Source organism: Vanellus vanellus, assembly GCF_965231255.1.
Source record: "Vanellus vanellus genome assembly, chromosome: 8".
In the NCBI taxonomy this organism is placed as follows: domain Eukaryota; kingdom Metazoa; phylum Chordata; class Aves; order Charadriiformes; family Charadriidae; genus Vanellus; species Vanellus vanellus.
The window spans coordinates 16,376,548-16,387,860 of record NC_138913.1 but is presented as its reverse complement, the minus strand read 5'-3'; the positions used below and the strand labels follow the sequence as shown (position 1 = coordinate 16,387,860).

The window sequence follows — 11,313 nt, the reverse complement described above, 5'->3', positions numbered from 1 at the left end:
CGGCCCCGGCCCCGGCTCCGCGGCCGGGGCGCGCTGCCTCCGGGGCCGGGGCTGGCCGGGGGGGGCGCGGCGGCGGGAGGGCGGTGGGGGCCGCGGGGGGGCCGCGGAGCCCCGCGCCCTGACACACGTACCATTCGCTCAGGTTGGCGGCGGGCTGCGCGGGCGCGGAGGGCTCGGCGTGGGAAGAGGAGGCGGGGGGCTCCCGGCCGGAGTCCGAGGAGGGGGACACCAAGGAGGGCGTGGAGGACTCGTAGCCGGAGCTGGGAGGAGGGGATTTGCAGTGCACTTTCATGTGTTTTCTCAGGGAGCTGGGGTGGGTGTAGGACTTGTCGCAGCCTCTCACTTTGCAGTTGTAGGGCTTGTCGCTGGTGTGGACGTGCGAGTGCTTCTTCCTGTCGCTGCTGTTGGCGAAGCGTCTGTCACAGCCCTCGAATTCACATTTGAACGGCTTCTCCCCTGCAGGAGGCAACGGGCGAGCACAGCCATTAGCGACGGCGGCCGCTGGGCAGGGAACGGCGCACCCCGGCACCCCCCCTAAGCCCGCAGCCTCCCCGGGCCCCTCTCTCCGGCCCTGGCACGGGTCCTCTTCCCGGGGCAGCTCCCCTCCGGCCTCCGCCTGCCCCCTCGCCGCCGGCCCTGCCCTTCCCCGCCCGCCCCGCCGAGCTGCCCCGCCGCCGCCGCCCGGTGCCCACCCGGCTGCGCAGCCGGCTCCTCACCGGGAGCCCCCTGCCCGGGCAGCTTCTCCTCCCCCTTCCCCTGCCCTGCGTGTCAATGTGGGGTTTTGTGCAAAAGACAAAGCCCCGAGATAAGGATAACTTAGAGGCCAAGTGCTCGTTCCGGGCGAACAACGCGTGTTGTCCCCGCAGACTCCGATGTCCTGCGGAAAGAGCGGTCAGCGATTTATCCCGGGGAAGGTTTTTACGATAAATACATTTCTCACGCCCCCCCAGGTGCACGTGGAAATATTATTCATAACCTGGCCAGATCACATCTCACCCGCTCCATTCTAGCACTGATTACAATCCCGTGGAAGATTCGCATCCCCCTTCCTTTCCCCGCGCCCCGGCTTGCTGATACCGTGTGTTAAGGCACAAAACCTTTTAAAAAGACATTGATTATGGGGGGCGAAACGACAGAGATTCAGCAGGAGGATGACTAGGCCGGTGCACGCCACTGTCGTGAGGGTAGGATTCCCTTCCCGTGGAAGAAATTGCAATCGGGATTAATTTGTCTAGTAATATGATAAGTGACGTTAAGCATAATAGAAATATAATCGTGTTGTTGGAATCGTGTGAAAGTTTAACCTCGGATCATGTGGACCAGGAATAGTACACGATATATAGGAGGTTTTCAAGGAAACACGCCAAAGACAGCTTCGGGATGAAATGATGACTACATTGTTGTCACTGATAATAGCAAACTGCAAAACCCTGCTCGCCAAGGAGTACCCAGGTCCTGCACCAACCGAGTGTGAAAATAACCTCCTCAACCGTCAAAAGCCAAAAAGTATCAGGGCACAGAGGACACCACAAAAATATACGGCCGAACCTTAAACGTGAAGTGCAAACAAAGCCACTGCGTTCACCATCATGGCGTATGTGGTCGAAAGGACTTCCAATATTTGTAAAATCTTCCAGGTTTGGGTTTTATTTTCGAATCTGTTGGGCAGGTTTTTTACCCTCTCGGTTCATCGCGATTAAATTTCGGAGGGACGCAGCCCACCTCGTGCTCGGCTGCGAGCAGAGGCACATAAAGGAAGGCATTCCAAATATTTCACATGAATGCACTTTATGCAAGGTGGGTGGGAAAAGCCTCATGGCTCCGCGTTTAAAGTATGTCCTTTCCTCACTGTAATAATCAACAAGGAGCTCTCACATCCTGCACCGCTAACACTCTCACAGAGGATGGGTAAATACCTGGCGTTAGAGAGAAGGGGAAGAGGTTAAAAATAAGATCTCTTAGAAAACGGTGCGGGTCCTGTAACCAAATACTGTCGACATACAGCGGTGCACAGACACACGCACGCATATAATCTAATTACAGTTTCACGTAAGGAAACAATTTGACCTTCAGCATCTAAGTTGAGACAACAAATCAAGGATATTAGTGTAGTACAAGCAAGCAGTAAGTTAGGAGACCCCAGGGAAAGCCATCCTCATAAGCACTCTGCTTGTGCAAAGTGAGTTCCATTCAGGTAAAGGCGGGCTGCGGCGCATTCCGCTTCCCCGAGAGTTGAAAAATGTTCAACTTCGCTTAACCCCCTGAAAGAGCCACTGAAAAGTCCCTCCGTACAGTCAGGTTTCAAGTGGAAAGAGGGCAGCATTTTCTCAGCTGCCCGGTTTGCGTTCTCTGAACGCCTCAATAAAGAGGAGCCATCCGAGCTATTTGCAAGTATTCCTTTCGCGAGAGCAGGTTTTCTTACGTGGAAATCCCTACCCGGCAGGGAGAGGACATTTTACAGGTCCTGGCTGCCGCAGCCCGGGCACGGAGGTGCAGCCACGCAGAAAGTTCCCCGGGCGATGGAGAAGCGCAGGATCTCAACCGCCATTTTACCCCCACACTTGTAGCTGGGCAAAAGTGCTCAGTGAAATTCAGCTTGGAAATTGTGGCATAATCCCCCGTCTCCGGGAGTGGATTAAGGTATTTACCAACTTCTCCGGGGGGGTGGTGGAGGGGGGAATAGGGGAAGGGGGAGGCGGGGGAGGGGGGGGGGGGGGGGGGAAGCCGGAGGTGGCGGCCCCCGGGCTGCGGGAGAGGCGCGGGGGCGGCGGGGGCCGCCCGGGAGGGAGAGGGGGCTCCGTCCCACGCCTCGCACTATTGTTCCTGGCCCGCTGGGAAGGAGGCGAAGCCATCCCTGCCCGTCCTGCTCGTCCCGCTGCCGCCGCCTCAACGGCCTTGTCCTCCAACCTGGAAAATTCGCACATCGCCAGCAATCCCTCTGCCTGCTCCCCGGCCTCGGAGAAATCAGAAGTCATTAATATTTGAGGAGGCAATAATTTTCCTGTTGAATCTAGAACTGTCTTCATGAATAATTCGTAGCGAGTTCTATTAGGGTTTCAGAAACATTGCGTTTTTGACAACTTCTGGGTGTTTAATAGAAACGGTGGAACCATAAAGGCCCTGCAGGAGTTTTCACAATACAGCAATTAATCACCGGGAAAGTTAAAGCGAAAAGTACAGACGCGCGGAATGATGTTTAATAAACGCAAACCTCCGATCTCGGGTTTGCCCTGAACCTGCCTCTCCGATGTAGGTCAGTTTTCCCAAGAATTTAACCATTTTCTGCTTCAGAGACTTCAAACAGTGAGCCCGTTAAAGAGCAGTAAAAGTTTGTTTACTTAAGAAAAACACTGTCATTAAGGGATGAGCTCTCCCGGTTAATGGCTGTACCTGTGCTGATCTGACAAGGAGCTGGCTCGGATACAAGTTATGTGACCCGGGGACACTCCTTTCTCCTGGAAAAAGGGGGCCGAGAAGGCAGCAGAGGAACACGACTTTGCTATTGCCCCCCTGCACACAGACGAGCTATTCATAGAGCGATGGAAAAATAATTAGGTGACGAGTGACGGTCGCTGTAAAATCTCTGTGCTATGTTTAGACGACAGCGATACGAAATTAGTATACGTTCTGCATATTATATCACGTCGAGTTATATCATAAAAATGCAACTCCTGGAAGGTCAAGCCCTGCACCGAGCATGGGGGAAGGGGAGTTTTATGAACTGGAAGGCGAAAAAAATCGTTTGGCTGTAAGCAGATCTTACAATAGGATTATGTAGTTTCCCTCGCAGTGCATAAGGCTGTACAGAAGGGGGTGGGAGGTGGAAAACCCTACACTGGAACAGATTACATTTTCCAAAAAGGGCTTATTTCTTATCTTCTTCTTCAGAGGGGGAAAAAAAAAAAAAAAAAGAGGGAAACAAAAAATAGCCAGCGCTTCAGACTACAAACACCGGCTGCTAAACTAATTAATACAACTTCACAGGCTGCTCCTGGAAGTGTGAAAACTTTCTACGTGCAATTTCATTAATTATAAATGATTTCCTGGCCGGAAAAGTTCAAACGTAGTTTTGCAAGATCGTCCATCGAGTTACTATATTTTCTGTTAACTAGAACTAACAGATGTTTCTGACACATGTCCCAAATTCGCTTAACAGATCTGCAAATGACATTTCAAAATGTACAGGCCGAAACAATACCGGGTTTTCTTCTTTTATTTTTTTTTTTCCCTCCCGAGAATCAGAACTCGCAGCTCCCCGTATTTGCGAATGCATAGTCGTTGGAAGGCAATGCTCATTAAAAATGTCAGTGTTATTCAGATCAAACATTTGAAACTCCCTCTGCCCAAAACAAAACTGTTGAACGAAAAGGTCGCAGCTGTGTTATTCTCACAATGTTCGAGCAGCAGCATCTCAGCGACATCAGTCAAAACTGACTAGACAAGTTGTAACTTCTATTGTTCACTTTTAATTTGTGAGCTTGCACAATGATTTCATTTTTTCCCCCAACTACTTTAAATTGCCAAAAAAAATTCCTCGCCTGTGTGAATAAGCAGAAATAGTAGCTATATCACTCAATATTTACACAGATCTACCCGCAGAAACATTACAGCAGCCTCTCCGCAACAACCAGAAAAAAAATATGGACGAGAATTCTGAGATTTGTTCTCGCTCTCCCTTTCCTCCCCCCCTTTTTTCCCCTCTCCTCCAAACGGTAAAGAAGCAAACAAATCTGAGAATTTATTTTCCAGAAGTACTTGGCGTGCATTCAATAACAACGCAAAGGATACATTAAAAACAAAATAAAGCAAAACAGTATGCTGAATAACACAGAGAGAGAGTAAAGAGAGCTTTACATACTGACCTGTATGAGTTCTTTTGTGTATTTTGAGATTCTCTGATCTGGCAAACACTTTGCCACAGCCTGGGAAAGGGCAGGGGAAAGGTTTTTCACCTGTGTGGACTCTGATGTGATTTACAAGTTTATATTTGGCCTTGAAAGGTTTCCCTTCTCTTGGACACTCTTCCCAGAAACATATGTGATTGGACTGCTCGGGTCCTCCAACGTGCTCCACCGTGACATGAGTCACCAGCTCGTGCATCGTGCTGAAAGTTTTCGAGCATAATTTTTTGGGAGTCTGGTCCAACTCAATCCACTTACAGATGAGTTCCTGTTTGATGGGCTGCCTCATGTAACGAAAGAAGGCACCCGGGCCGTGGTGTGGAGCCAGATTCACGTTCAGATTCATGCCACCGTAGCTATGAAGCGAAGAAGCAGCAAAAGGATCTGTCCTGGAGGCTGGTACTTGAGTGAAATGTTCAGACCTGGCGTACATTTCTCCAGGTAACCCCAGTCTTATCTGTCCGTTTAGATGGCCACCTGGAGCTGCATGGGGAGGCTGCTCATGGAGTCCAGTGAACAGAGAGGGATTCCCAGCTTCTGAGTGGTGGTGGTGGTGACCATGGTGTCCGGGGTAGCTACCTGTTGTTGAGACAAACAGTCCGTGGTGAGAACTTGCAGCGGGGTGCTGCTCGGTCAGCCCTGGCATGAGTGGGGCCGGCAGGTCTCTGCGTATGAAGAAGTCCCTACCTGCTGCCAGAGCCTGGGCTGGGTGAGAGACGGGGTAAGGGGCTGCTGGTGACTGCGCCGGGCCAAACGCTCCCGTTTGACTAGAGACCACCTCGGCTTGGCCTGCCATATGATGATGATGATGATGATGATGATGGTGGTGGTGATGGTGGAGCTGGTGGTGGGGATGAGGGGCAGGGCTGAGCTTAAGGGCCGCGGGGTGATGCTGAGGAGGAGGATGAGGAGGAGGATGGTGGCGGTGCCCCATGTGTTCTGGCCGGAGCGGGTGCGGCCCGAGGCGGGACTCGGCGGCGTGCTCCCCCGGCTGCGTGGGCGCCGTGGCGTGGGGGTGCCCGGCGAAGCCCGGGAAGCCTGTCATGCTCTGAGGGGGGTGGTGGTGGTGGTGGTGGTGGCAAGGAGCCCCCGCCAAGTCTACTAATCTCAGCGCCGTGTTCCGCCTGGAGAGAGCAGCAGGGTCCATCACTGGGATCCCCAGAGCATCCACGCTCATTAGCTTCTAACGCTAAAAAGTCACCTGACAGCGGGAGGAGAGAGACACAGGGAGGGCGGAAAAAAAAAAAAAAAAAAAAAAGACCAAAAAAAAACCCCAACTTTTTTTTTTTTCTTTTCTGTTCTTTCTCCCCCCTCCGCACCCCCAAAAAAGTTTCCCTGTCCCGCTGCCGCGGCGGCGGGGCGCAGGGGCGGCGCTGCCAGCGGGTGGGCCCGGCGGGGCGGGCGGGGGGCTGGCCGGGAGGTCTCCCCGCCGCGGCCCGTCCTCCCGCGGGGCCGGCGGGCAGCCCCACGCCGCGCGGCCACGGGACGGGACGGGACGGGACGGGGCGCGGGCGGCCGCGCGCCGCCTCCGGGCCGCGCCGCCGGCCACACAATCTCCGCGCCTTCCCATTGGCTGCCCGCCCCGTGATGTCACCGATGACAGGTCCCGCTGCTGACTGAAAGGGTTATCGCTCGGTGAGGGGGGGGCGGACTGCGCATGCGCCGCCGCCGGGCGTCCCCCTTCCTCCGGGCCGACACACCCCCCCCCTTCCCCGCCGACCCCCTCGGCCCCGACCGGGGGCACGGCGGAGACCGCGGCCCAGCCCGGCAGCGGGAGGCCCACACCGGGGTCTTCCCCCGGTCCGCCCTGCGCCCCGCCGCCGGGCCATTGCCGCGCTTCCGCCGCCGGGCTGCGGCCGTGGGGGGAACAAAGCCAAAGCGGGCGGGGGGAGCCCGGGGTGGGGTGGGGAGAAGCGCCCCGGCCGCCCGCCCCGGCCTTTGTCCGGCCCCGCAGCTGCCCCGAGGCGGGGGCAGCCCGCGGTGTTTCCCCCCCGGCTCCGGGGAGAGCCCCGGCAGCCCCGCCGGTGCCCCGGCCGCAGCAGCGGGAGGCGAGGCGGCCCCGCGCCCCCCGTGGTGGCGGTCCCGGGCCGGCCGGCGGGTCCCTGACACTTGTTGACAGCGCGGGCAGCGGGCCCTTCCCCGGCAAAAACAGCAGCCGGAGCCGCGCCGCCAACTCGCTTGCCAGGGCTGGGCGTTCGGCCTGGTGCTCGGGCTGTGGTACCGCCGCCTGACCCCTGACAAAGGGCTCCTGGAAGAGTCCCCGTCCCCTTCCCCTCCTTCGGCAAGTTTTAGCAGTTATCTGGTTATTGGCTGCCGGAGCAATGCGAGAAATCGTGATGTTTAGGCTGAATCTGAGTGTTTAACCCAGAAGAGGGAGTCTCTCTCCCTTTCCCTCTCTCTCTCTCTCACGCACGCTTGCAGGGCAGCTTCACGTAAAATCCCCATTCTTGGCTTGAAGGAAAAGCATTGCAAAACATCCATAACCGACTGATGCCTCTCACCTGAAGGAAGGAACATGGTCTGCAGGGTTTGCGTCGCTAGCGACGACGGTGTAGGTTGGGGTTTCAGCTCTGCGTGCTGAGGCCTTACAGGTTTAGGAAAGCTCAGGGCTTCAGCACAGAAGGAAGCATCTACTTAACTTTTTAAGAAGGAGATTGTGAACTTAAAAGAAGTAAATGAAATGTGGGAAAAGAGGGAAGAAGCAGGGCTTCTGCTTCAAGGAAGGAAAACACAGCTGTAAATATCTGCCCACGGCATTACCACAGAACTCAGATCCTAACATAAAAATACCTCCACCAATAAACGTGCAGCCTTAGAAAGAAAGCAACAACTAATTCTCTATCCATCGTGTCAAGCTCTCAACATCTTGCTTGTTAACTTGCTGTTAACTTGCCAGTGGATGCTTTACCACATGCACGCCAGGTAAAGCTCCCAGCGCGGAATTTTGCATCTCCCCAAAAATTTAACAGTATCGGCGATCAATAGGTTTTATGTTAGGTAGCAAAACAAGAAACTGTTTGGCTATGTCAACCCAGCTACTCTCATAACAGAAGCTACCAGCCAATGATCGGAAACCATCAGATTAAAGTGTAGGACATACAGAAGCACACAGGGGACATTTTTATCACAGCTTCGCATGCTCTGGGCTGGCTGCGGTTACATATTTTGGCTCTGCTGGGCTTTCATCATATTTCCCCCGTAACACGAGGCTGATATTTAGGTAGCTAGCTATAGATACATCCTCGTGTACATCTTTCTGAGTGCAGATGATGAAAAGTGACAAATGATGCAATTAGCTCTCCGTCCTTACATAACATGTTTACGCAGGCATTTTAAACCACACACCATCCTCACAATATCTCAACTTTCAAATCTACTTGCTCTACGAAATGGATTTGACAGTCCTATTCATGACCATCTCAACAGGAGTGCACAGAAGAGACAAACGTTAGGAAGTATGAATCTGTTACTTACAAACGCACTGAGAGTGTGAATTCCAAATAAAGCTGCTTTCCTCATACCTCCTTAAAACACTGCATCTCTACATACTTGTTATCCATCAATTCTGACACTTCTCAGTCAAGGGAGAAAACATCTGGAACAGTTTATCAATTAAAAAAAATGTCATAACCGGTTTGCCCTAAGCTCATTTAAAATATTGTGATGGTTTCCCGTCAGATACTCAGGGCTCTCAGCTCGCCCCTCACTCAGGGCTCGCTCTCACTCCCCTTTCCAGGCAGTGCAGGAGAACCTGGCCCTCGGTGTCCCTCACTGTTAGGTGAAGTTGGTGTGAGCCCCGGTTGCCTGCGTGGGGGGAGCGGGGCGGGGGGCGGGCGGGGGCCGCCACATGACTGCGGGGAGGCGGAGAAACGGGGGAGAGGAGGGGAGCGGGGCCAGACCCGGCCGGGCTCCGCGCATCCCCCGGTGTGTTTCGAAAACTGGACCGCCTGTTTGTGCAGCCCTTTGGCAGCGCGAGCGCCTACGACCGCCACTCGAGGGGTGACCGAGGTCTCCTGCTTCTTGGCAGAGGCCTGAGCCGTGTTTGACCAGATAAGCCGAGCTCTCGGCGAACTATCAAATGTGTCAACGTCAGCTTGTGCAGGGCCAATTTAAAAAAAATATTATTATTTTATTTCCGACCCACCTGTCTACGGTAAGACTATCTCTTTCTAGGCTACCCTTGGGACTCATGAGCTGGATGAACCGGAGCCTTTCCAAGGAGAAAGCAAAATTACTCAAGTAGCGAAACAGAAACATCCTGACCTGAAGCTGAAACTCAGACGTCAGGGCAGGTCCATAGGACAATGTTTTTATAAGATCAAGGGGATAGATCCTGTCTTAAGGGAACTGAAGTTTAGAGGGACAACGGTGCTCTCTTGGGTACCAGATCAACACGGATAGACGGGCAGCTTGATCCAGAGTACAAATTTTCTAGTGGCCGCTGTGTTTCTGCGAGCCCGTCTGCAGCCCCCGGCCCCAAAGCCCGTGCTGGAGGGCTGGTCTACAGAGGTGACATGATGCAAAGACGGGTCATAAACACTTTTCCTCCCCGCTCGCCCCCCGTCCGACCCTGTCCCCGACCCGGCGCTCTCGGGGAAGAAGCGAGCTGGCCGAGGCAGTGCCGGGAGGCGGCAGGAACCCCCCACGTCGGGGCTGTGCCCTGGAAGGGAGGCAGAGGTGCCCCCCTGCCTCCCTCCCCGCCGTGCGGGGCAACCCAGAGCTATGCCTGCAGACCCCTCGGGGGTGGGGGGCCAAGCCGGGCAGCCCCAACCCTCCGGCCCCTGCCTGTACCCCGACCCGCACCGGGCGGCTGCCGGGGCCTACGGGATGGCAACTGAGCCGCGCACCCCTTTGCGGTGACCCCCGAGGGTGGGGACAGCCCAGCTGATGGACGGCTTTACAGATCCACCACACTTTGCCTTGGTTTTTTGATAGAAATCTACCTATAGAGCAAGGCGCTTATGCGTATTTCTGCCTTTGCCGGAGAAAGGGCTCCCTGTGAAGGTGAGATGCAAATCCCCAGAAAATCAAGGGCCGCTCGTGTTGTGCTCTTTGACTGGGGGCCAAATCCTGCTCACGCTTAGAGTCGTGCTCAGCGCAAGGAGCAGCTTCTGCCCCGGGAAGCATCGGGGAGAGCAAAATCTGATCTTCACCTATCCCCGAGCTCTCCCACTCCTGCCTCTGAGGGAACCGACCTTCCCCGACGGGCCGGCTAGAAACTTTCCAGCCCGAGGGCTGGGATGGGACGGGACGCCCTGAACTCTGCAGACAGCAGGTTCCGGGGGTGACCTTTAGGCTTCGACTCCCGGATGAGAAGAGGGGAATAGTTTCATCTGAAAATTCTCATATGTACTGCGAGGAAGGGAAAAAGGCAAGAAATAGAAACGGAGAGGACCGAAAAGTCTCCCGGTGCTGTTCTTCAGCCCTCAAACTCGCTCCGGGCAGGGAGGGATGAACGAAGCAGGGAGTGACACTGGGGCAGGCACAGGACCTGAGCCCGAGTCCCTGCCTGCCCCGGCAGAAGGCACTGCTGTTTAGGAAGAGGTGGCTCAAGAAAGCCTTCCAGTAACGCCAGCATCTCCTCGGAGAGACGAGGAGAGGGTACCGGGTGGCTCGGGAGCACACTCTGCCTTTGTTTCTGCTCCCTCACCCCATTCCTACTTACGGGGACTTCTTTATTTCAGGGTTCCCGGATAATGGGAACTCAGCTACCAGACGAGCAAGGACTTGTGCCTAGGTTTGCCTCTCACTTTTTGTGACCTAGAGCTACCCTAGGACAAGCAAATCATATGCTTATTTTAAATAGAATATTTCATTCAGCACCTCGAGATTAAGGTATTCCTGTCAGATAAGCTGTCAGTCACTAACTACTTAGACACCACATTGTGGAAGCCTGGTATCCCTGGTAAAGATGATACATATCATGTAAACCCCATCAACAAGATCAAAGTCTTCTTCTTTAATAGGATCCAATACATGTCAAACCTCATTCCAATCAAATCGTCCGTAAATGAATTCAAGATGAATATGTCATAGAATAATGTGACAGTGCAATCACATGGGGTCAGGGGTTGTTGTTTCAATGAGAGAGTCGTCAAATATTAATTCTAGAACCTCCAAATGAATAGGCATTGAGCAGGATTAGGCAGCTGCTGGTGGGGAGTTGTGTCGCTGATTTGTGTTTATGCAAGTACGTTAAACACTAAGCTGAAAAAAATATTGTCTCCTTTGAACTGAAAAAAAAAAAAAAAAAAGACGTATTTTAACTTACTTGACTTTTCCAGGATGTTTCTGTAAAGTCGTTTTCTTTTCCTCATTACAAGGGGAGTCTTGTGCCTCATTTCCTGACTTTGTTCCTGTTTGGGAAGAGGGGTGGAAAGTTAAGAGCAAAACCATTTGTGTGTGATATGAA

The 11,313-nt window shown here is 53.8% G+C and overlaps 1 protein-coding gene across 1 annotated transcript in view; it reads right to left on the bottom strand.

Moving 5' to 3' along the window:
- The window catches only part of LOC309675027 (zinc finger protein ZIC 4-like), a gene marked incomplete at both ends in the record, with an annotated part of 20,584 nt that extends 14,506 nt beyond the window's left edge, over window positions 1–6,078 (bottom strand). Inside the window, 3 exon segments of the mRNA XM_082487228.1 lie at window positions 38–63; window positions 65–456; window positions 4,863–6,078. Coding sequence (XP_082343354.1) covers window positions 38–63; window positions 65–456; window positions 4,863–6,078 — 1,634 coding nt within the window.
- Window positions 6,079–11,313: the final 5,235 nt, after the last annotated feature.